The sequence below is a fragment of the Hyalella azteca genome, unplaced genomic scaffold (genome assembly GCF_000764305.2).
Source record: "Hyalella azteca isolate HAZT.00-mixed unplaced genomic scaffold, Hazt_2.0.2 contig11733, whole genome shotgun sequence".
Classification (NCBI taxonomy): domain Eukaryota; kingdom Metazoa; phylum Arthropoda; class Malacostraca; order Amphipoda; family Hyalellidae; genus Hyalella; species Hyalella azteca.
Genome location: NW_025941719.1, coordinates 50,571 through 74,279, shown reverse-complemented (window position 1 = coordinate 74,279; position 23,709 = coordinate 50,571). Strand labels below are relative to the sequence as shown.

Sequence of the window (23,709 nt, the reverse complement as noted above, 5' to 3'; positions counted from 1 at the left end):
CGTATTATCAAGTGAATGTTCAATATGAGAGTCGTACGTGTTAATTGCTTAGTAGTAAGAGCACTAAAAATCTGCGGTAAACTGTTTCTGGAGATTATCGTCTGTTACTTACTCATAAAATAAGTATTTAATAATGGCGATTGTGACTGGTTTTTATTAATTCAGTTTTAGATTAATTATTAACTCGAAGATTCTAGAATATCTTTAGTTCGATGACAATGTTCAGTCAGAATTTTTTTATGGGTTTTTCGTCTTTTTCTTTGGAAACTCGCACCAAACCATTGTTCAGTGAAGTACTGCTATGCAACTAAATTATTTACCAACTAATAAATTTTCTTATATAACCGCTACATGCATTTGTCTTCGGTGTTTTTTATTGATCAGTTTTCCTCAATTCAACTCCTAACAAGCATGAGTGATGAATCTCTGCTGATATCAGCACGAGATTAGTAAATTACTATCGTTTTACTACGGCCGTTTGTGCCGTCGTAACCTCTAAAAATTTTCATTCATGTCATAATGCACAAAAAAATTAATTCAATTTTTGGCTCACAATTTATATCGCCATTTCAAGAATATTGAAGTAAAAATAATTCGTACATTCACCTATGTTGATTGCAAATTTATTTTAATTTATGAGTCATTTCAATTATTGTGCTCAATATATGCTCCTGGAATTAAGCCTTGGTACAAAATTTTAAAGTGGATGTGTCCAGAACGACGTTGCAATTCCGGCCATTCGCTCGTTATAAAAGACGCCATTAGAAGCTCTCATTTCAGGAGTTACGATCCGTTAACTGCGATGCCAATGTTTGCATCGCCAGACTTACCGCGGCGTTCACGTCCTGAACTATAACGCTTTTTTCGATGACCAGCCAAGCCTCGAGGTCCAGCTTAAAGAGCTCTGCCTCGAGGTCCAGCTTAAAGAGCTCTGCCTCGAGGTCCAGGTTAGAGAGCTCTGACTCGAGGTCCAGCTTAGAGAGCTCTGCCTCGAGGTACAATTTAAAGAGCTCTGCCTCGAGGTCCAGCTTAGAGAGCTTTGACTCGAGGTCCAGCTTAGAGAGCTCTGCCTCGAGGTAGAATTTAAAGAGCTCGGCCTCTAGGTCTAGCTAAAGAAGCCAGGCCTTAGGGTCTAGCCAAAGGAGTATCAATCGAAACTTCATTGTCCAGTGCTATCGAAAAAATTCCTCATGCGGTTGGTCGATGTAATCGGACCAAAGGTCTCTAAAGTGCTCGGCCACATCTTCAGTTGCTTCATGGGACTCTTGAGGGGATACTGTGATGGGCTATGGGACTGTAAATCTTCTTAATTCTTACTCATTTTCATTATTTTTCTTGTCTGTTTTCGAAACGAAATTTCTTATGCCACTGTACACAACTATCGCTAATGTTAGTGGCTCCTGTGTGAAAATCTTCTGTAACAAAATACGGTAGCCTCCATCCCTCGTAAACTAGTCACGGTAGCCTCCATCCCTCGTAAACTAGTCACGGTAGCCTCCATCCCTCGTAAACTAGCCACGATAGCCTCCATTCCTCGTAAACTAGCCACGGTAGCCTCCATTCCTCGTAAACTAGCCACGGTTCCATCCCTCGTAAACTAGCCACGGTAGCCTCCATCCCTCGTAAACTATCCACGGTAGCCTCCATCCCTCGTAAACTAGCCACGGTAGCCTCCATTCCTCGTAAACTAGCCACGGTAGCCTCCATCCCTCGTAAACTAGCCACGGTAGCCTCCATCCCTCGTAAACTAGTCACGGTAGCCTCCATCCCTCGTAAACTAGTCACGGTAGCCTCCATTCCTCGTAAACTATCCACGGTAGCCTCCATTCCTCGTAAACTAGCCACGGTAGCCTCTATTCCTCGTAAACTAGCCACGGTAGCCTCCATTCCTCGTAAACTAGCCACGGTAGCCTCCATCCATCGTAAACTAGCCACGGTAGCCTCCATCCCTCGTAAACTAGTCAAGGTAGCCTCCAGCCATCGTAAACTAGCCACGGTAACCTCCATTCCTCGTAAACTAGCCACGGTAGCCTCCATCCATCGTAAACTAGTCACGGTAGCCTCCATCCTTCGTAAACTAGCAACGATAGCTTCAACCCTGGAAAACGTCCTCGATATTGATCATCATTGGTCTAAATGTTGCAACTTGCCAAATCAGTAAGTATTAAATCAATTTAATACGCGCTTGCAAGTAGATAACCGCAAAACGCAACATCTTTTAAGGGTGGAAGAATATTAAATGTGCAAAGGATTTTCTAATTGATTACAATTGTATCACTAAACTTTTAATAATAATTTTTGCTGATTTTATAACAATTCTTATGATACCCTCTATTAAATTTAAATCTGTTACATTAAGTAATATTAGCATTCGCAGTAAACAACATAACCCTTCCACCCGAACAAAAATCATGGATGGATCATTCATCCAAGGATGCTCATGAGTCATTGAGTGGCCGCTGAATAAAGCCTGTTCATAATTTGCAATAGACATTCAAGCCAAGATTCCCGCGTTGCAGGAAGTCAGGATGCGGCCATCATATTCACATGGTCGATAGAGCAGCGAAGTGCCGCCGGAAACTTTCAATAGTCGGTAACGCCGAGCGTAAGGGGGCAAGGAATGGCTAAGGGAACGCCACGAACCATTCCAGAATGAAAAGTTATTTTCTCGAACGTTGGAAGCCAAATCTTTTGCTTCGTTTTAGGAAAAGGGATTTTGTGCACAATTTTTGTTGTGCGAGCCTGGTAAATAGAAGTTTGATTTGAAGTTTGTTTAATATCAATGGCATGGGTACAGGTAAGATGTAGGCTGTGCGGAAAACCGGAGTAAAAAATAATTCAATGAAATTAAGAATATAAAATAGATAAATAGAGATAGTATAAGATGACATTAAAGCGTGAGGCAAACTGAGTGACGGAGTCAGAGGAGCAAAAGAAGGAATAAGGAGCAGGCAAAGGATTATGACCATACTTGTAAGTAATGTCTCTTGTTAAATTAAGTCTACGGAGGAGGTGATATCGTTTCAACTTCACCTAATGGTTGCATTCGAAACTAAAGACGCGCATCTCTTTGCTTGGCTGGAGAGAACTCGACTGGCAGATTTGCCTTTGGTCAGGTCACGATGTGACATGGAGTGATTAAAGCAAAGTCCGAGGATATAACGCTTTCGTGTTCTACATACGATGAAGAATGTTAAAGAAAAAAAAAGTAATGTGTGTGAATTTCGACAGGAGAATTATATCAATTCAGAATATACATTCTATTTTGACATAGAATGTATATTCTAAATCAGAAAGAAGTGTCCTGAAGCAGCATAATATATTCATCGACTATATATATACGAGAAATCGAAACTTGACGAGCCTAAACTGACGCGGAGAATTTTTTAAAAGCGGGATCTTGGAAAATAAATTGAGAAGAGGGCATATAAATTCCCCTTGTTACTCCGAATTGAGTATAATAGTCCAATAAGTACATTAATGTATGCGTAATTAAGAAATTATAGGTGGGGAGTTTTATTATTTAAAATAGAAAATTTCGCGTTCTCATTTAATGAGCATTACGCCGTTTCTTGATCTTAACTATCTTGTTCAAAAACTTCATAGACATGTGTAGCATTATGTTCAATATATGCTATGCTTCTTTATTCACCATAATTTTAAAGCATGATTGTACAATGACAACACGGTACACTCGGTGACTCACCATTACTTATGGTGCTTGCGTTGTCGTGAATTCGTGGCTCTGTTGTTATTAGACTTGCCGTAATTTATGTTTCTTTTGGCATTCTGATGAATGAATATTGCTACGTACATCATACAGCCCCGATAAATGCATTAGAAATTTTAAAGAACTATTCAAATTCTATTTAGATGGTATTCTGCATCCATTAGAATAGATGAATTCATCTGTTCAATAGGAATTCTATCATCAAAAAAATATCAAATAAATATATCCGACGACCAAATAAATTTACCTATGAATGATCACTGGGTAAAATATGGATTTCATCGATAATATTTTAATCAGGCATCATCTGTCTCCAGTGTCAGCAAGTATTATATTTATCCAAAAAATATTAATGCTTAATCAATAAAAACAACTTTATGATTATGAATAACAATACTATACGTTGTGATTGTTTGTGCCCCGACAGTTCCCCCCCACCCTCCTGAGGTGTACAACGAGACGGACCAGCTGGTGGGGGGCGGCCGGGGGGCGGGGGCAGCCATCATCGGGCCCTACAATGAAGGCCAAGCGCTGCAGCTCTACTGCCATGTCGCGGGGGGTGAGAGGACATTATCGTCTACTCTCTACTTTCTACCCCCAACCTTCTACCTCCTACTTTCTTCTCCCGAACTCCTGCTCCTTATCTTCTACCCCCTCCCTTCTACCCTCTATCTTCTACCCCCTACCTTCTACCCTCTACCTTCTACCCCCTACCTTCTACCCCCACCTTCTAACCCCACCTTCTAACCCCTATTTTCTATTCCCTCCCCTCTACCCCTACTTTCTTCATCCTACCTTCTACCCCCTACTTTCTTACCCCTAACCCCTACCTCTTACCTTCTACGCCATTCCTTCTACTCCTACTTTCTTCACCCTACACCCTACCCTCTACCTCCCAACCTCTACCCTCACTCCTCCCTCCTACCTTCTACCCTCTAACTTCTACTCTCTCCCCCTCCCCTACCTCTATTCTAAACCCTACCCTCTACCCCTATCTTCTAGGTTACAAAATTCCCTTCAAACTTTGCTTCAACATACTTATCTTTTTTCATTACCTACGACATGATTTAAATTCAAGTATTTAGTATAATTAACAAAGTAACCAAATCTCTCACTCCAGCCATGAATTTACCAAAATAATTCTTGTATCAATGTTTTTTTATATACTAGCGTTATGTCTGGCCTTTCCTTATAAGTAGCATATTATGTTCAAAATATGTCATAATTACTTTCCTTGGCACTTTTCACACGCTTATTTCCACACATTCAATTCAAAAATTCATTCATCACATTGAAGTTAGTATTCATGTCTTCTCGAATACTGACCATCATTAAATCCTATAAATCGTTTGTAAGTTTTCCTCTGAAATTCAATTGTGTACATGAGAAAAAATGAACGCCATCGCATTATGAACTCCGCCAGTACAGGGTGCGGCGCGGGAACTTACTTATTTGAATTGCGCGCCACGTGGCGGCCATTAGTCCTAGGAAGGTGGCGCCATGCGCAATATGGTGCGCGGGCTATGAAGTTTTTCGTTCAAGAATTAAACTTGTAAGTAAACCCAACGAAACTTTAAATGTAGCTCTTTGTAAAAAAGAAAGAATTAAAACGCTATCTTTAATACTTTTTACTTTGTGATTTTTTTAAAAGAGTAAGTTCCCACGCCGCACCCTGTATTTAAACGGCAAGTACTATTAAAATTCTGAACCTATGATATTCGCATATATAATCATTATTATTTAATAATAATTAATATTCGCATGAATTATTAATGCATCACTAATGTTTAGCGCAATGCTAAGTGCCTGATCAATAATTTACCTTTTATTAATTATTGAATTTGCTTCACTTACTGTTTTCACAAAAAAAATTTATATCACATAATATGTTTTTGAATTGCATTAATTTTGTTAAATTTAATTGTAAGGGAGACGTCATTTCTTCTGAATTGAAAATTACATGCATTATACAAATTATAGTCGGCATGACTGCATGCCTAAGAATTCAGTATTCGACAATCACGCTTGATTTTTTATATTTTATGCGCTGAGAAAATGAGACCACGCTGCTTTAGAGGCCATAAATTTCTGTCAAATCTTCTCCGAAAGAAATAAAGTTCTAAAGTTTATTAGGGGCAGGTGAAAGTTCAAAGTTACTGTACCTTCAAGCTAGAATAAGAAAATATTTTGTATTTACCATGTGAGTAGGGAAGAGTTTTCTAAACAAAATTGTTCGCGACTTTTCTCTGGGCATACATTTACGTACGATTGCGTTACATAACTTTCCTAGAATTTGTAATTTGCTGAAAGCGGTTGTGAATCAACAGAGAATTGCAGTTATTTCATATATTTGCCTTTACATTTTTTTATCGTGCATGCAAGACTTTTTAATATGGATGATACTGCATGTACTTCTATAATTGAATTAAGAACAAATACGGTCCAAGTGATAGCGTCTTCCCCAAATCGTTATTGCAGGTGGGAATATATCACTTAAATAACAAAATAACGATTATGATAATAATAGTAATAATAATAATAATAAATGATAATAATAATAAATAATAATAAATAATAATAATAATGAATCTCCTGCAATTTTTATGATGCACGACTATATTGATTTTAGAGAAAGTATTCAGAAGGTATTTAATGTATTCATGAATATTCAGATTCAGAATACTCGTGAAGCAAGTATTCAGAAGGTCTGATTAATTCATATTACAGCTTCATTCAGTCCGCCTACAGGCAAAATTCTACAGCTTGCTTGGCCTGGAGGTCTCGAAATCCCTGATCTCCTTCTATTCTTTACTCGCAATTGTATCACTCTTTTTTAAGGGATGAAAAATAGCCCCATTGAGCTGAATTGCAAACTTTACACCATGCAGAGCGTGACAACAATTTATTCCTAGTACCCGGCCATTGTTGTGTTGACGCGCCAGATAGTGCAGCCAGCAAGCTACGATTCAGCCCTATCCATGTTAGAAAAGTCCTTGGTCGAGTGCTTCCCATGACAGAAAACGGTCGGGCCTTTCTGTTTGCCAAAGAAGGGCCCTGTCCCCGAGCTCGACATGATGGAGTGACCGACATGAAGACTCCCGACAGCGCCGGAATGACTCGTGCTTCGGAGAGAAGGTGAAGTCGCGCGACTTTTTGTCAAAGATGAATTGGCGCATTGGCCGGAGTCGGGTGTCCAATATGGGAGCTACATAGCACAATGAAATGTTTCCTGCGTTACAGATATTTCCTTGCTCTGGAGGGAGCCTGCTTGGAGGTTCTGGTCGTGACCTTATAGTATATAGTCCCGCGCAATAGCGTCGATCTTGATCGTCATTGCTGCGTGTAGCTCGACTTATGCAGATGTATCGCCCTCGACAGCGACCGGACCAATGTCCGGATATCTCATTCAGTTTTAGTTGTTATAATTGTACGTAACTTTGAACATTCCTGCTGGTAATGCTTGCCTGGTGCTGCATGACGCACCTTGGCAGGCTGGCGGGAGCCAAGAAAGATAAACGCTCTGGTTAATTAAGAGGATGATTTTGCCCTATCTTTGCAGTATTGCTTTTATCGTATCAAGATATTCTCGTTGTTCTTCATTTTGCCACTGTGCACGCCTTAATTCAATTTTCCAATGAGTGAAAATAAAGTTAAAATGGTAATGTTGTACGCCAAAATTTTCTGATCCAACATTATTTACATTAGTTGTTGAAACTATGATTAGCGATAATAAATGAAAACTTTGTATTTTCGTACATTATAAATACCTTAACAGAATTTTTAATCCTATTCGGGGCCAAGTTTGATTGCTCCTTCCAATATCTCAGATCTCGCACCATGAGTTCCACCATAGCCACAATGTTTGCCCTCACGCATCATACCGAGGGTTGTTGCGAGGGCTCTCATGCTGCCGATATTTTGCAATAAGTCAATAACGTGCCGGGAAAATCAGCGAGATTTCCGTGTCAAATTTTGCTATGCTAAATTCCGTAGCGTTGGCTGGCAAGTTCTGCATAAGTTAGGCTTGAAGCTGAGAACTTTCCGTCTGACAGACATCGTGCATCGGCCTCGATCTAATGAGCAGCGATGGAGGAAATGCAAAGCGAAACTGTTCACACGTCTACATTGATGGCCGACTTGCAATTTAAGTCGGCTTTGCTTCACCAAACTTGAAATTAATTGAATTTATTTCACCCTGAATGCTGTGTACGCTCTAAAGTTCCGAATTTACTTTTGTAAGCTTGAAATACATAGAGGGGATTATGTCGGTAGGCTCTATCAATTTACGAGATTAATTTGGCGTTATCAAGATATTAATTCGAGTAAGTCAAGAAAATAAACCAATTTTGACTGAAATGGATCGTAACTTTGACAGGCAGGGTTTAATCTAAGGTATAATTCTGGTCAGTCATGCAGCACAGTGTATAATTTATGGCTTCCGAGGAGCGTGATTTTCTAACGAAATATGATTAGGTGAAACAACGAATGGAGTTGCTCGTCGATGAGCGCAATCTTACAATTAAAGGTGAAATATTAGCGCCGAGGCTTGTAATTAAACTATTAGTGAATACAGATGAGGTGATGAACGTTGATAGTGAATTGCCTGTTGTTACAAAAGGAATCACAAACGTTGTTGCAATTAATTATGTTTATTGACTGGCAACTCTCGCGATTCCAGCTTGTTATTAACTGCTACTTATGCTTCCTCACTGCAACATGCATCATGTCTGTTGCAAGCGTTCCTTGCCTGCGTGCTGTTCACTGTCATACATCTTGCGTAGAACATCTTGCTCGCCACTTTAGGGGCGAACAATTAATGGGAAAATGAATGCCGTAGCACGTATTTTGCGCTAAGAGCACCTTTTCATATAACCGTCAGCATACCCACAGTACCACAGTGTGGTCTCCACTAACTTGATCATAAAGAGTCCATACTTCTTGTTATCATTCCCAGCTCATGCAAGTGTATGGTCCTTTCTTTCATAATGTACTCCTCATGTGAACAGAAACATTTAGTGGCTGAACCTTACCCTTCGTTGGGTACGGGGCTTGCAAGGCTCGGGCGGGGCGCTGGGCAGCGCTGCGATGCATTATGCAGACGCGACCCTCAGCTTTATGGGCCTTGTTTCAAAAGTGCTCCTTGTGCCACTTTGCCACTACGGATAAAAACTCCACCAAGAATTATGGGCTATATGATCGTACAGTTACTGCTCTCCACTGCTACTGGGATGATGCGGCCGCTCTTTTAATGCACCTGAGAGCAATCGACTGCTCTTGAAACGGCTGGAGGCCGGAAAATGTTCTCTAGAGGGAATAAAATCTTACGCATGTGTGTCATTTTAATCATCATTATTGTATCATGTTTTTGCAAGGGTCAGCCAAATAATATAAATAAGCACATTATTTGTTCGTGAACTGAGTCGTGTTTTCTTTTGGAATTCCAATGAGCAATTAGTTTACCATAAAATTTTCATATAAAATAAAATTTTCAACAAAGTGAAAAAAACATAACAATGAACCAAATATTTTTTAATCGTCAGGCATGAATGCTCACTATACCTTCTAAATAAATGCTAGACACCTGTGATGCAGTTCTCGTCCTAGAACGTCGGTCCAAACAAGGCAATGCGTTCGCATTTATCGGATGAACGCGCGAAGTAACGTACGTCCGGACGACGCATGCTTTAAATTACGACGTTATCACGACATCAATCTGGACCTCGTACGACAACTGCAACACCAAAACACTCGTAAATTGTTTGGGGGTTGAGCTCTTCGCGCGCATAAATTCAGAGACGAACCCCATTACGAGCTCCTCAAATTGCAATTCTCGACACGGCAACGCTTGATTCAAGTGTGTAATTGGAACACGAAGACCCTAAGCCATTATTGCTCCTGTTCTGAAGACTTGAATTTATTTTCCTTGGGCTATTAAGCTAAAGCTATTTGTTTAAGTCCTGTTTAAGGGTCTCATGGTCGGCCATTATTTCCGGCAAATGGATTCTTAATTTCGAGCGTCAACGAAAAGGATTAAATCGCCCGTAAAAATCACCCGGAAAAACTCCTAATTAATCGGCTAGACAAACCGATCGGATCTCAAGTGGAACTTGAAGACCTAAAAATGGCGAAGCAAAATTTTCAGGCCGAGAAAATAAAGTTTTCTATTCTAGTTTCTCGCAACCAAAATTTCAGTCGCCTTCGTCTTATTTGATAGGCTTGGAATTACGTACCGGAAAGCGGAAACTAAATTACGTAATCAAAAAGGACTTCACTCCGTGCCCAATCGCTCGTTTTGGAGCCAAAATAATTTTCCAGTAAATTCGGAGTGAAAGTATTAGTAATAGTGAGAATTTGTGATATTCAAACCAATCGTTTTAGTGAAATGCAAGGCAAGTACCACCAAGTTATGCAAGATAGAATTTTTCAATCGCATGTGCTTTATACCGGTGCTCTTCCGCGCGTGTTCTGCATATTGAATCAGACAAACTTACAGACGGAATAACTGTTCCAAAGTCATCTTGTGCGTCCGAAGCTCCATGTATTCCTCTCTAGCAAATATTTATGAACACTTTACTTCTCGAACGCGTTTAGAAGTTGAAAGTACACTCATGGCACTAGCTGTTTTTTTTTGCACTTCGATGGCAAGGCTCTAATTTTTTAAACATTTATTCAGAAACTGGGATAAAGCACGATGTCCACGAATCAAACTCCACTGTAAACTCTTCAATCGATTCCTATATGCACTGAACAATGGCCGAGAAACGGGTGACTTTGTGTTTTCATTTCGATCTCATGTTTTCACAGTAGTTGCTGCTGTTTAAAAATAAGATGCAATCCAGACCCTATATTACTCAATACATCAGTGATTGCATTTCTCATGCATCTCCGATAAATTAATGTCTACAAGACAAAGATTTTGAGGAAAATTAACTCGTACATCACGATAAACTGACGGTATCAAGGATTCTTTAATGGCATGAATGGAGTTGCTTCAATGTCATTGGCATCACGCGCCCCAATATAACTCTATCAATCTTAGCAGTCCGGCCCGCGGATCCGGAACCCATTGAGGCTTCCGGTGCGGGCTTTCGGCGGCGTCCAATCGATTACGCGGCGTCGTCAATTTCACGTCACTATGACGCGGCAGTTTACACTGCAACGTTACCGTTTACACTGCGACGCAACCGTTTACACTGCAACGCTACCGTTTACACTGCAACGCTACCGTTTACACTGCAACGTTACCGTTTACACTGCAACTCGACCGCTTACACTGCGACTCGGCCGTTTACACTGCAACGCTACCGTTTACACTGTGACGCTACCGTTTACACTGCAACGCTACCGTTTACATTGCGACGCTGCCGTTTACACTGCGACGCGACCGTTTACACTGCGACGCTACCGTTTACACTGCGATGCGACCGTTTACACTGCGACGCTACCGTTTACACTGCGACGGGACCGTTTACACTGCAACGCAACCGTTTACACTGCGACGCGACCGTTTACTCTGCGACGCTGCCGTTTGCATCACCTTACAATGATGGAGCTACCAAAATTTCGGTGCTACATCTGGATCGGATTCTTGCTGCTATATGTGTCGCGTGCAGTCCGTGCTGATGAGGCTTGGTATTGGTGCTCACGTTTCAACTTTGTTATATCGGATGTTTTATCATGCATCATTTTGATCTTCTGTCATAGGCAGCAGATACTGCAGATTCTGAGCCTGTTGCTCGAAGTTAATGATGTATTTCGACGATACTGTTCTGAAGTCGAATTTCTTTCATTTTCGGTCACACTCATCGCATTATACACGACCTCATTAAAATTATTCATGATTTTCATATCTTCTTTTCCTTTCTATTTTCATTATACCCAACATTATTCAGGAACAATCTTCATCTTTCACGACTGGGATCTTGAATTCCCCATCCAGGTCGGCCCCTGCCGACGGTGCGCTGGCTTATCGACGACGTGGAGGTTGAGGGGAAGATCACACACCTGCCTGGGGACGTGGTGAAGAGCTCACTCCTGCTCCCCAACCTGACCAGGGATCACCTGCACTCGGTGCTGGAGTGCCAGGCCTCCAACTCCGACAACTCCTTACCGCTCTCCACGGCCGTCACGCTCGACATGAACTGTGAGTCGGTAACGTTGGCTGAAGCAGTCGCAGGCCACGCTCATTGAGTACCGTCTTATAGGTTGGGTGCTGTCACTGCGTGCATGTTCGTATGATAAAACATCCTTCGTGAAATAATTTGCTTTTCATTGCTCTGAAAAACTTTACTCGAAAATATTTAACAACCAAAGCTGTCTGCTGTCGAGTGTCGAGTCATGCACGATTCCACGAAGACTGCATTGATGAAAAAATCAATAATTATGTCTGACCCACCTTGAAGAAGTGAAGCAAATCATGTAATTAAATTTATTACATTAGTTATTCAAATTATATATTTGGCATTTATCAATAAACTAATTAAAATGAATTGTATTTTGTACTAAATTTTTATTAATATAATTTTGTATTAAATTTTTATTGATTTAAATCTAAAAATTCCTTAGTATCTCTAAGTCAATTTTTCCCTCTCTACCCTCAATTTGTATTTCCCGATACGTTCACCTCATAAGCGGCTCCTCATTCAGACCGTCCTAGTCCCTGTACCTTCGATCCGCCTGCTTTTCAGGACAATTTTTCACATTATGCATTTTCTTCGGTTCGTGATATTTAACCAAATTGATGCGATGTTTCCATTGTTTAAATATTAAAAAAATGTAAATAGTACTCACTGCAGTGAGTGACAGAGAGCGCATTTTCTCGTCGACGAAAACGTGAAGTCACGGACGGACAGACAGACAAACGACGGACATGACGAGCACAATAGCACCTTTTTTTCATTAATGAGAAAACGAGCTAAATAGAAGACTGATTCACTGTTCACAAGTTGAACTCTGGTTCAAAATAACCAGGGGCTCGAGCGATTCATTTACGAAGAGCAGAATCAAAAGGAATTGGTAAAAATTTGAAACAAAATTATCTTACTTTATTCCCTTTTATTCTAACCGTGACATTATGATTCAATTTGTCTGTCCTATCATTAATAATAATGAAACTATTATAAATATATAACAATTAATTAATAGAATAGAAAATGAGTAGAAAAATGTATTGTTAAAACAAACTCCATGTTTCCAAATAATGTATTGATTGCGGAAATCTAATTTTTACACTAATTATTAACAGTCACAATGACCTGATATCTTAACTCATGCAGTATTTGCAGGATATGTTTAGAGCCTCCAGTAGACGAAGATCATCAGTAATCATTACTTTCGTGCGATAAAATAATTGATTCAACGCTAGCATGCCTTCTTAAACCTATGCTTTTAAAAATTCACATATAAGTAATAATATCACTCGTTTGCTTGAATCGCAAATTCACTAAAAACTTAATAGCAAAGAAAACACATATCAATTGACTTTCATAACCAATTTTAGCTACTGATGCAGGCACTGGTTTCTAAATAGATTTTTTCGTTATAATATTTCAATACTTTGAATTCCGAATTAATTACACTCATACCGTAAACTTCTTCGATTGGATTCAATCTTAGAAACTCCTTAAAAGACTTTAAACCAAAAACATAGAAGATGAAGGATTTTTATTATTGTTCGCATCTTGGGTCCAAATATCCTTAAAATTTTTCTTTTATTTGTCAATGCAACGCAACGTTAACTGTAGGTGCTCTTCCATATTTAAATTCGCGGTGCATAGCTCCAGCAATATTTTTCACCATGTCGGCTTCGTGTGAAGTTTCGCAGAAATTGTTTGTCTGTGTGGCTGCGGACGGCTGAATATTCATGCGTGCTCCACAAAGCTACATGAATAAAGCTGTAGCAGAAGCTGCAGTCGTCATGTTCCGTCTGCCGTTCTTAATTCCATCAGAATAAATGCATGTTTGATAATCGTGTAACCTTGCAGGCAGTTTCTGTGAGCTGTACCAGATCCTGAAGAAATTCAGAGTGCATTCCATGATCAGAATTATGTCGGACATTTTATCCGTGATATGCCATGATATTCAATAACAGTGTCATGGTAGTTCATTTTAGGTTTACAGCACTCGATGCTCAGTCAAAGCAACATTCACTTAGAACATTGGCGGGCATTTCAAATTTTTTTTAAAAGTCGAACCAATAAGGTCATTTCAATACCACCTCCATAGCACGCAAAATTGCTCTCAATTTCATAAGGGAGTTCATGTAGTGAAGTTCCACAGGAGTTCAATGTGTATGTACGCTGGAAAACTGTATAACGAGGGAAAAAATTATTTCTTACATATATGATTCCAAGAAGACTGCATTGATGAAAAAATCAATAATTATGTCTTACCCACCATGAAGAAGTGAAGCAAATCATGAAATTACATTTATTACATTAGTTTTTCAAATTAAATATTTGGAATTAATCAATAAATAAATTATAACGAATTCAGACATTTATTTATATTGATTAGACCAAGTAATTGAAGATCGCAAATGCGTGCACGCAAGGAACTTGTTTTATTCGATGTAATATTGATTCGTGATCTTATTTGATTAATCATGTAATAAGTTCGGGCTCAGTAAATGCGCCAAACTGTAAGTATTTTTTCGTGTCGGGTATAATAAAGCATAATTAAACGAAGCAATAAATGTGTAAAAAGTAATAGTTTACCTTACTTGCTGACATGCTCATCATGATGGCAAACAATAAGGATTTTATCTCTAGTTAAACAAATGTCAATCACAAAATAGATGAATGTCGCATTGAATTTAGATTTCATGTAGTCAAGAAAATCTTTGATTGAATTGAAGCTCATGATAAATCTAAACTGTAAACTAACGTAAACGAATGAACTACTTCGTCATATGAACCCGAAATAGTTCATATTCATAAGAATTTTTAATGCAAGATTACTTAACATGACTCAAAAAATGAACATAATAGCATTTTAATTCTTCTTTTAATAGTGCTCAGTCGAACTCAAAAGATGAACATAATAACATGGTAACATACTAGTTCTTCTTTAAATGGTGTTCAGTCGAACTTAAAAAATGAACATAATAACATAATAAGATACTAATTCTTCTTTAAATGGTGTTCAGTCGAACTCAAAAAATGAATATAATAACATAATAACCTACTAATTCTTCGTTAAATGTTGTTCAGTCGAGCTCAAAAAATGAACATAATAACATAATAACCTACTAATTCTTCTTTAAATGTTGTTCAGTCGAACTCAAAAAAGTGAACATAATAACATAATAACCTACTAATTATCATTTAAATGTTGTTCAGTCGAACTCAAAAGATGAACATAATAACATAGTAACATACTAATTATTGTTTAAATGGTGTTCAGTCGAACTCAAAAGAAGAACATAATAACATAGTAACATACTAATTCTTCGTTAAATGTTGTTCAGTCGAGCCTGTTAACGTGAGCATCGTGAGCGGTGAGTCATCACTGAGCAGCGGGGGAGCGTACGAGCTCGTGTGTCAAGCCTGGGGCGCGCGGCCTGCCGCCGTCATCTCCTGGTGGAAGGGCGGCACCAAACAGCTCACCGACGCTAAACTTTCCGTGAGTTGATATGTGCTGAATAAAACATTCTGGTTGACACTGAGTGTAACATTTATGGTAACACCTATAATAACACTCACTCTGAATACAAATAATAATAATACAGATAATTACACTCTACACCTTCTACCTAAAAGTAGGGGGTAAAAGAAAATCTGGTAATAAGGCGCGAGCTTCAATACAACATGGCAGCCTATAAACATAACGAGTTCGAAGTTATCAATGATAAACATTCTCCCATGAGCCGCCATGATAGAACATTCGCAGTCAAGTGATGTCATTCAAACTTTGGTAGATTGTCTTGTCTCTCTATTGGTACTTAGTAATACTTTACGCATCAAAGTTCAACGAGGAAATTGAACTATTTGTAAGGAACCCTTTTTGAACTTCAGCTTCCATAAAAGATACTTACGGCTGTAAAACCTGCGGCCCATGACGCTAAAAAGTAGGTGGTCTAATAAATGGCCTGACTGTAAATAAAAACATAATATAATTTATTAAAAAACTTTGAGGGTAAAAATTTATTCATTAAATTTTCACTTTTTGCGGCCGGTGCTCATTGGCTAGATAATCAGTGGTGGTCAAGCAGCTCTCCGTCGTTGGATTATTAATTAGGATTTTAAATTGATTGACAGATATTGATTATTATGCATACAGAGTCATCAGATCATCAGTTTCTTAACGCCCTTATATTAAATGAGTATGGACGAAGAAAGAATTATGTCTAATTAGTCAGTATACTGACATCAGACCATCAGCAAGCAGGACCCGTCCCACAGATACAATACAACAATCCTGACCTAATTTTAACATTAATTATTCCTAGCGACTTGACGTGGTCCCCGAGACCTGGATCTTGGACGTCATTAATACCAGTTTACCGATATCAAACTGGTATAGAGAGCAAACGTATGTTCATTATACTAGGCTATCAAAAATTTCGCCTTCCACCATTCCGCCTTCCAGGAAAAGCCTCCCTATTGTATAATCGAGTTATTTAACGAACACAATTGTAAGGATTAACAGACCTTGTTGTTGTAGCAATTTTTGATGATACAGGAAATTTTTTTCAATTCTCAAACTTGCTCTACACGAATCGTTTATTCTGCATTGACTTGCGCACAACTTCGAACTTTCGTGTCAAGGAGTGGACGGATTTAATCTCCACAGGACGGACCCGGAAAATCCGTCGTCCGCAAAAGACGTCAATTACTCTGCATTTTTCCGGCGATGAGCTGAATACTCGTAGGTAATTAGGGAGAGCGTCCTGTTTCTCATTGGGTCACACAGCGCCATATTTTCTGGTGCGCTAAGTTCAGAGGGTTTTTTGCGACCTCCCTTTGACGAATGGATGGTCAAAGTTGGCGAATCTTTAGAGACCCCGTCGCCTCTCTTTAGAAAATATCCTCTGAAAATAAGCTCTGGAAATACCATCTCTAAAATGAGAGGGTTTAGTCTGACCCATGTTGTTTATGGACTATAGGTGGCTTGCAATATCGATCGCTAATAAACAACAATCTTTCGATGTTGTTCAATTCAGCGGCGTAGGCTTTTCTAAAGCTCTTTTTCTCAACTCTTCTATCGTTGTTCATAGTAAGAAAATTCTAAAGCTATCTAATTTAAAACGATTCTAATAAATTCAGTTCCATATCCGTAGAAGTGAAGATTATTTTACTCAAATCTAGTGGAACAAATTCCACTAAAATTCCAACAACCGAATGAGCAACTTGAACAGTTAGACATCGACGAAAAACGTGAAACGTGTCTCGCTTGAGCTGTGGAAATTCCTTCTCGAAGGCCATCACGGGAGGGCGATGCATCAAACCATTGATTATCGGACCATCTGCAGAGTAGTGGCATACTCGCCTGCAGAGTAGTGGCATACTCGTCTGCAGAGTAGTGGCATACTCTCCTGCAGAGTAGTGGCATACTCGTCTGCAGAGTAGTGGCATACTCGCCTGCAGAGTAGTGGCATACTCTCCTACAGAGTAACAGAGCTAGGCAGCGCTACTTTGAAATGTAGCAGCCGCTACCGCTCCCGCTACATGCTCTAAATGTAGCGGGCGCTACCGCTACCGCTACAATTGCTTAAATGTAGTGCCGCTACCGCTACCGCTACTGAAAATGTAGCGGCCGCTACATGTAGAGCGCTACTGCCCACCTCTGCAAAGTAGTGGCATACTCGCCTACAGATTAGCGGCATACTCTCCTGCAGAGTAGCGGCATACTGAACGGCAGAGTAGTAGCAAAACCAAAAATGTCTAGCGTACAAAAGTTACTGTCAAAACTACCGAAGATTTTATGTAATAAATATTTATTTATCACTGTCCACGTTTAAGAAACTGATTCGAGCAAAAATTACAACGTGTCTAAAAAGTAAGCGATGAACTGAGAATTAGGGCCATGTCAAAGACAAGGAAGCGTTTCTCGATATGCAAAGAATTTTTTTATGGTGATATAGCCTTAGGTCTATAGATTTGCGAGGCGGAGCAGAAATAACAGTACCGAAAGTTCAAGAAACGTTGTAATATAACTAAAACAAGACCAAATAGACGAGAAAGAGTTTCCTGAAGCACCGTGCGGCAAGGCGCGACTCGATAATTGCAGCAGTTACCGATAATTATGAGGACTGCCATGATTATTGCCCGATAAATATTGCCAGCCTTATTGTGTCGAGGACGGTTGTCGCCACAGCTTACGGGCGTCGCCCCCGCTGTGGGGGCCCTTGTAGCAATCCTACGCAGTTCCTACTACGTTCCTTCAGTCGTATTATTATACTTCTCAAAATCTTTATTTTTTGGTTAGGGCGTCCTCTGTTACCTCTAAAAGTTCTCATGATTTAACAATGGGATACCTGAAATATTATTTATTCCTGCTTAGCAAATCATATTATACTTCAGATAAAATTAGATAAAATGATAATGTTTTAAATAGTTGTACAAGAAATGCGACGATGGTTAATAATTCTAACCAGACAACGAAGATTCTTGTCAAGAAAAGTCTTGTTAGTTTTCCTTAACTCCTATTCTGTTATTTTACATATCAAGCGACAGAAGCTAAGCTGCACCACTCAAGGATATCATAGAGCGACGTCTCGAGTTCATGCGTGAATCAGAAACATGTGTAGGCGCTCGTATCCTTACTTATTCACGACCGAACTGTAGTGGCCGCAACATCTGCAGTAAGTAAGCCGAGGTAGAGCGAGGCCCTTCATTGGCTATTCTCGTTTATGGTCACCGGTCCTTTATATTATTAGGAGGTTCAGGTAGACCGGTCGTGCAAGGGACCGAGGAACAGACTGGGGAAATGCTTTGCTCGGGACTGTACTACTGTACAACCTGGAGTGTAGTTCTGGCCGCTGGCTTCGTGGTACGATATTGCCTGTAAATAACGATATAATTTCGTTGTATACTGGCTAAAGCAATCATATGTATCAATCAGAGCCACGCATTTTATACCTGAGCGTGATACGGATACAAATGATGACACGACTTTTCGATAATGATTCATTTTATTAGTACAGAGGTTGTGAGAAAATTTCGTAAGGAATGCAAACTCGCTACAGCTCTAGAAATAAAAATGTGCTATCGCGATCAAGTGAAATTTATCAGAACAACCAAAATTCATCCTGTAGCAGCCGTGTATGATCTTGCAGTCCTGATTATCAAACCACTTTTATAACATTTTACTTGCAATAATGGCAATACCAACGCAGTTGATCCTCCGGCTCATCCCCGCAACTCAAAGAGAACAGCTTGCTATTTTGAGCAGAATTTCGAGATTGCGGCGAAGCTCATAAAGAATGCAAAGGCTGCTGCCGATGGCTCCGAGTTCAGGGCAGAAAATCCCCTTGCGTGCACCTACTTCTTTGCATCGCATCCATGCGTTTGTTATCGGTGTGACCGAGCGATCCAATCGTGCACCGGGCGTAAAAAAGTTCAATTGTGATCACTAGCTTTGCTTCATTTAGTTTCAAACGCGACTTTAATTTATTCGTGCTCAATAAAAATTGCGAATTTATTCCTTTACACCAGCAAGACAAATTATTCTCATTTGCACATCTGCAAAATGTGTAACATATATTTTTCAGCAATACTGATACAAGGTCTTATGACTTTAGTGCAAATCAGGATGATTTCGCATTAATGAAACAATTAGACTGTGATAGAAAAATAATCGTCTGCTCCTACAGTATTTTAGTGTAGGCCATACGGTTTCAACATTACAAAATTCTCTCCATTAATTCCATTTCCACGGATAATGATAATTGAATTTGTGTCCAGATCACCCCTGACAACAACGTGACGACGTCCATCCTGCAGTACGTGGCCGCCATGTCTGACAACCAGAAGTACCTCACATGTCGGGCTGAGAACTCCCTCATACCCGGCAGCGCTAAAGAGGAGGGACTCAAACTCAACATTCTTTGTGAGGAACTGAGTCATACGACTATATCTGACTGTGCTGAGTAGGAGGGGCTCAAACTAAACATTCTTTGTAAGGGAACTGAGTTATACGACTATATCTGACTGTGCTGAGTAGGAGGGACTCAAACTCAACATTCTTTGTGAGGAACTGTGTCATACGACTATATCTGACTGTGCTGAGTAGGAGGGACTCAAACTAAACATTCTTTGTAAGGGAACTGAGTCATACGACTATATCTGACTGTGCTGAGTAGGATAGACTCAAACTCAACATTCTTTGTGAGGAACTGAGTCATACGACTATATCTGACCGCTGAGTAGGAAGGATTCAAACTCAACATTCTTTGTGAGGGAACTGAGTCAAATGACTATATCTGACTGTACTGAGTAGGAGGGATTCAAACTCAACATTCTTTGTGAGGGAACTGAGTCATATGGCAATACCTGACTGTGCTGAGTAGGAGGGACTCAAACTCAACATTCTTTGTGAGGGAACTGAGTCATATTACTATATCTGACTGTGCAGAGTAGAATAGACTCATACCCAACTTTGGAAATGCTAAGTAGGTGGAATTCAAACTGATCATTCATCGTGGCGTGAGCTTACAAAATCGCAAACTCGTGTTTGGCTGTGCAAAAGAGCAGGAGCTCAAAATAACATTTATTCAAACGGATATGGACAAAGTACATCATACCAGCGGGTGTACATCATATTCGCATCGAAAGGGAAAGTGAGGCAGAAGCATTTCATGTTCCCTATTCAAATAACCTACATCGTTGTTCGTAATGTTTGAGTCATTCCTATTGCATATAGTTTAAAAAGATAGAACATTTCATAACAAAAATAAATTTTTAAATGACGAATAACTTTGGTCTACGACAAATAGGATTCCATTCAAATTTTCTTGTGGCTTCTGTGTTTGGTGCCATAAGCTAATGACATCAACAACTGCAGTGTTATGATCTCAAAAAATAAATAAATAATTAAATGATGGTGATACTTACGAAGTTAATAATTGTTCTTCATAATTTGACTCGTGCAGACAAGCCCGTGGTGACCCTGCAGATGGGCAGTAAACTCGACCCCGACAACATCAAGGAAGGCGACGACGTTTACTTCGAGTGTCACATCAACGCGAACCCAGAGGTGCACCGCGTCATGTGGTACAGCAACGTGAGTTGTAACGCTGAGGTGTACCGCGTCATGTGGTACAGCAACGTGAGTTGTAACGCTGAGGTGCACCGCGTCATGTGGTACAGCAACGTGAGTTGTAACGCTGAGGTGCACCGCGTCATGTGGTACAGCAACGTGAGTTGTAACGCTATCTCATGCGTTACAACGACTATCTCAGTCACCAAACCACCACCACCATCTTCATCATCCTACCATGACTACCAACACACCACCACCTACAAAATACCACCACCCTACGTGCACACCACCACCTCCATCATCACACCAACATTACCTCCACACCGCCAACTACAAAATACCACCACCCCACGTGCACACCACCACCACCATCACGCACCACATCACCATTCTTATCACGCCGGTGTCCCAAATCCGGCGGGTTTGGCTGTCGTGTCAGCGCTGCTCTGCGCGACTCGCCCAGCTCATCCCGCGCCTCGATATCGCCTCGGCAAAACTTCCACCCACACAGTCTATAATTACACCACGTGTTCAAAGCTTTCCATTGAAACTTTTCGTATTTATTTTTCTTCTATACTTGTGGAGTATTCAGTGCATTCCATTGAAAAACTCCCATTGAAAAATATATAATTCCTCCCACACAGTCTATAATTTTACACTTACACCACATGCTCAAGGCTTTCCATTGAAACTTTTGGTATTTTTGTACTTCTATTCTTGGGGAGTATTCAGTGCATTCCTTTGAGAAATTCCCGTTCAAAAATATATAAAATTTTGTCGTGGTGGAATATATTGGTATTTTATCGTTCATCGCGAAATTTTCGCATTCTTATTTGAGACTTTTTAAAAAAATTTTATTTGGGTTCGTAGGATTCATGCACGTACCTGTCTTCTTTTATTTTGCTGTAATAACTATGCATAAGCTTTTGATCCTCGAAAGGCCGAGAAAAATTATTCAAATTAGATATGTTGAAACTAAATAGCTCTGGAATTGCGACTTAAGTCAAATATAAATTCAGTGAAAACCTGAGCATAAAAAACGAGATTCTGACCATTAGCCACATCACTTCTAGTCTATACCCAATGATTGCTCGTTATTGATAAATAATCTTATTCATATCCCTCAAGTATATGAATATAATTGAGATTTCTACCATGATTGCCGACCCCAAGGCACAAGCCTCATTGTGTGTGCTACTGAAAGGATAAAGAAGTTTTCTTATCACGACGACCTGCATATCCAGCGCTGTGGCATCCACAAGCTTTTCCTTGTATGACCCTCGGGTCTGGCAACTCCCTTGAATAAAAAATAAGGGCTAAGTGCCCGGATGAAAGAGGGATGGAGTTGGCTTAGACCACGAACGTGGCGAGCGAGTTAGTGAATAATGCCGGGGGCTAAGTCCTGAGCCTGTCTCGCTATAAACGCTCCTTGATATGTTGAGTTGCCTTCAAACACGACTGCAGTGAGGCCTGCACCAACACTTTATGTCACTCGTATTGTTTTGGATTTTATTGTATAACATAATAATATGCCGTTATTATGTTGCAGGGCAAACGTATTCACAGGAAATAAACAGTTGGAACACATATTGTATTAGTGACTGGAGCCTCAGGGCAACTGGCATAGGGTTTGAATCGGTAGCAGGAGGCTAAAGCCAACACGCGTATTGGAGGCAGGAGGCTAAAGGCAACTCGCGCAGGGGTTGTATTGGAGGCAGGAGGCTAAAGGCAAATCGCGTATTGGAGGCAGGAGGCTAAAGACAACTCGCGCAGGGGTTGTATTGGAAGCAGGAGGCTAAAGGCAACTCGCTCAGGGGTTGGATTGGTGACTGGAGGCTAAAGGCAACTCGTGTAGGGGTTCATTGGTGATTGGAGGCTAAAGACAACTCGTGTAGAGGTTGTATTGGTGACTGGAGGCTAAAGGCAACTCGTGTAGGGGTTCATTGGTGACTGGAGGCTAAAGGCAACTCGTGTAGGGGTTGGATTGGTGACTGGAGGCTAAAGGCAACTCGTGTAGGGGTTCATTGGTGACTGGAGGCTAAAGGCAACTCGTGTAGGGGTTGGGTTGGTGACAGGACACTGAATGCAAGCTTTTATGGCTCCAGACGCGCCAGGGAATCTCAAGAAAAATTTCTCGCTCTCCGGACGAAATTTCAGACACGAATGATTTTTGTAGCGTGTGTGCCCTGACTTCTCAGTTGATTCTGCATGTCCGCCCTCACCATTTCCGACGTTTTCTTCTGAAAGAATATTTTAATTTTTTTGTTTTCGAATTGCAGTTCGAAAAAAACTATGAAAATATCAATGTTTTTTATAGCCTGTTGATCGAAGTTACACGGCGATAATAAATTTTAATTTTCGAAAGTTTAATCCATCTAATGAAAGAGTGCCTTATAAAGGGAAAATAGTGTAAAAAAAAGTTTTTTACCCGTCCAGATTGCAAGCACAAAAATAAAAACATTATTTTACTATAACTATCTCATGCATTATGATCAATAATTTTGTCTGCAAAATGTACATGCACACCATACTTACGACATTGTACATTCACACACTGCGCAGTGAATATTACGCCAATTGGCAACAAACTCACACACGATTTGGAAATTTGCTTTCGGCCCAAACGCATTGCAGGTTTATTGTTGCGCAGGAAACTCGTCTCCTGCAGCTTCCTTGCAAGGAAATATTTTGCCAAGCTTCCTTTCGAATTCACTTCTTGCCCAATTTATTCCGAAGCGCTCGACTGTAGCATCATTGGCAAAATATTTTTGAGCACC

The 23,709-nt window shown here is 40.1% G+C and overlaps 1 protein-coding gene across 1 annotated transcript in view; it reads left to right on the top strand.

Moving 5' to 3' along the window:
- LOC108680740 overlaps positions 1-23,709 on the top strand; it is a 75,195-nt gene that overhangs the window by 15,124 nt on the left and 36,362 nt on the right. Inside the window, exons 4-8 of the mRNA XM_047882983.1 lie at positions 4,158-4,289; positions 11,670-11,873; positions 15,198-15,352; positions 19,636-19,780; positions 20,823-20,953. Of these exons, the coding sequence (XP_047738939.1) occupies positions 4,158-4,289; positions 11,670-11,873; positions 15,198-15,352; positions 19,636-19,780; positions 20,823-20,953 (767 nt within the window). The remainder of the gene's footprint in view (positions 1-4,157; positions 4,290-11,669; positions 11,874-15,197; positions 15,353-19,635; positions 19,781-20,822; positions 20,954-23,709) is intronic.